Below are 2500 nucleotides of genomic sequence, written 5' to 3'. Positions count from 1 at the left end.
TTCAGCGCAAACTTGGATTTTATTCATAACGGGGGCGTTGCTACAGAGCTATTATGTTCACGGCCTTGGCATGCAAACATCTTATCCATTGTTAGCTCCAACTCATCTTCGTTTAAAGGACCATTGAACATTAAACTGAGGCGACAAATGAGACCATGTGCCTACTGTGCTAATTCAGTGGCGACTTTTCATGTTGTATTGGACGTTGGTGATTTGGTAATTAAACTTAATCCGGGCCCCACAGGAAATGCTCACATAACCTTCATTGTTTCATCGCGAATTGAGAGCCGCGCTCATCCGTGCAGGAAGCCATCACGTGACACACTTATAAGTGTTGAGCGTAATATCATCTTTGGTTACCTGGACAGCAGGGCGTTTCAGTTATTTAATCTGAGGAACAAATCATCGGCTTTTGTTGACCTGGTATGTGATCTGAGTCCTGGCTTATTGATCGTGATTCTGCGATTTTAAGTGAGCTCACCCTATTCCAGTTATTCGTAGGGGTGGCGGAAATGCGCTATTATATCGGGACGGTCTTGATGTAAACAAAGTGTTTTCAGCCGATCGGTCTTCGTTTGAAGTGTCGGAATGGCTTGTGGAGTTCGGAACTGTTCGTCTGCGAGTTGTGATCGTGTATAGACCAACATACTCTGCGGATCATCCCGTGACTACGAGTGTTTTTTTTTTATGAATTCTCGGACTATCTCGAGTCATTAGTTATGTGTAATGAGTTACTGTTAATATGTGGCGACTTTAATATTCACATGGACGTTCCGTCAAATGCTAACACCATCCGGTTCAAGGACCTGTTGAACTCTATAGGTCTGGTCCAGCATGTTAAACTACCCACTCACATACATGGCCACACCTTGGACTTAACTATCACACGGCAGGCCGATGGTATTGTGGATGCTGCGCCCCTTCCGGATAGAGATTTCTCTGACCATGCTACCGTGATATGTAAGCTAAGCGGGATGAGGCCTACGCCAAGAATTAAGCATGCTGAATACAGGAAACTCAAATCAATTGACATAACCAAGTTGAGAAAAGCTAGTCGTAACTCCCAGCTACATCAACACCCGCCTGATGATTTGAACATGCTGCTCGACTGTTATAATACGACTTTTAAATCGCTATTAGACGACCCAGGCCCCCGACCCAGGCCCCCATTGTTTAATGATAACATAATTCAGGCTCGAAGGGACAGGAGGAAGGCCGAGAGGAGATGGAGGAAAACGAGACTCCCATCAGATCTTGTAGTATTCAAAGCTAAGCGGAATTATGTTGTACATCCGATGAACGAAGCTAGGTGTACTCATTACAGGCCATTTATTGACAAGAACAGTTCGGACCAATCAAAGCTGTTCCGGGCTAGTAAGAGTCTATCAAATCTCATACCTCATACTAACGCCTCTGTTCTCGCAAATGAGATGGGTGAATACTTCATCCATAAAGTAGTTGCTATAAGATCAAAGTTAGCCGGTGACGCGGTCCCTCATACGGTTTCTACTGAGTGTGCACCTCGCGGTTCATCGAGTACTGATGACGTTGTCACGCTATCAGAGTTTCAATCTCTCTCTGAGGAGGCTGTAAGGAAGATGGCTGTGGCTTCCATGAAGACATGTGCTCTGGACCCTTTCCCGTCATCCATCTTGTTGCTTTGTATGGAGGAAACACTTTCAGTGATTACTAGGAAATTGAACATATCATTAGAGCATGGTTACTTTGCTGACGAATGGAAAAAGGCATTAGTACATCCTCTGCTCAAAAATCTGGTGTTCAATCGATAAACAAGAACTTTCGGCCTGTGAGTAACTTACAGTTCACGTCCAAACTTACAGAGAAGGCGGTCGCTGTACAATTACAGGACCACATGCGAGTCAATAGCTTGTTTCCAGAATTGCAAGGTGCTTACCGCCAACATCGTAGCACTGAGATCGCACTACTTAAGGTGAGGAACGATCTCATAATGGCGATGGATAAAGGTCAAGTTACGTTGTTGGTGCTTCTCGACTTAAGCTCTGCATTCGACACCGTCGAACATGAGATCCTTCTAGATCGATTGAGGTCAACAGTTGGGTTGCGCGGGAAAGTACTTTCATGGTTTGAGAGTTACTTTGAGGGCAGGTCGCAGAAGGTGTCGATTAACGGGACTCTCTCAAAGCCATTGAATTTGATGCGTGGAGTCCCCCAAGGGTCATGCCTGGGCCCGCTTTTGTTTACTATCTACATGAGTAAGCTGTTTCAGACATTAAAACACCATCTGCCCTCCGTTCACACATATGCACACAGTTGTATTTGTCATTTAAGCCATCTGACACTTTCAGTGAAGTTGAAGCTGTATCTGCCATGCAGAAGTGCATCTGTGATGTCCGAGCATGGATGACAGAGGATAAGCTTATTCTCAATGATGACAAGACTGAGTTCCTGATTATAAGTACTCGCCAGCAGCTCTCAAAAGTTTAAATTCAAAGCATCAAAGTTGGACAGGCTAAATTCT

At 44.7% G+C, this 2500-nt stretch overlaps 2 protein-coding genes across 2 annotated transcripts in view; both read left to right on the top strand.

Annotated features, from left to right (window-relative positions):
- LOC138029614 (neuropilin-2-like) overlaps window positions 1–2500 on the top strand; it is a 112615-nt gene that overhangs the window by 24934 nt on the left and 85181 nt on the right. The window lies entirely within an intron of this gene.
- On the top strand, window positions 765–1790 carry LOC138029383 (uncharacterized). The gene has a single exon (XM_068877138.1). It carries the CDS (start codon window positions 765–767, stop codon window positions 1788–1790), a length of 1026 nt encoding a protein of 341 aa, XP_068733239.1.

The sequence above is a fragment of the Montipora capricornis genome, chromosome 13 (genome assembly GCF_036669925.1).
Source record: "Montipora capricornis isolate CH-2021 chromosome 13, ASM3666992v2, whole genome shotgun sequence".
NCBI lineage: Eukaryota > Metazoa > Cnidaria > Anthozoa > Scleractinia > Acroporidae > Montipora > Montipora capricornis.
Note: the sequence above shows the minus strand (reverse complement) of the source record. Positions and strands in the feature narration are given on the sequence as shown.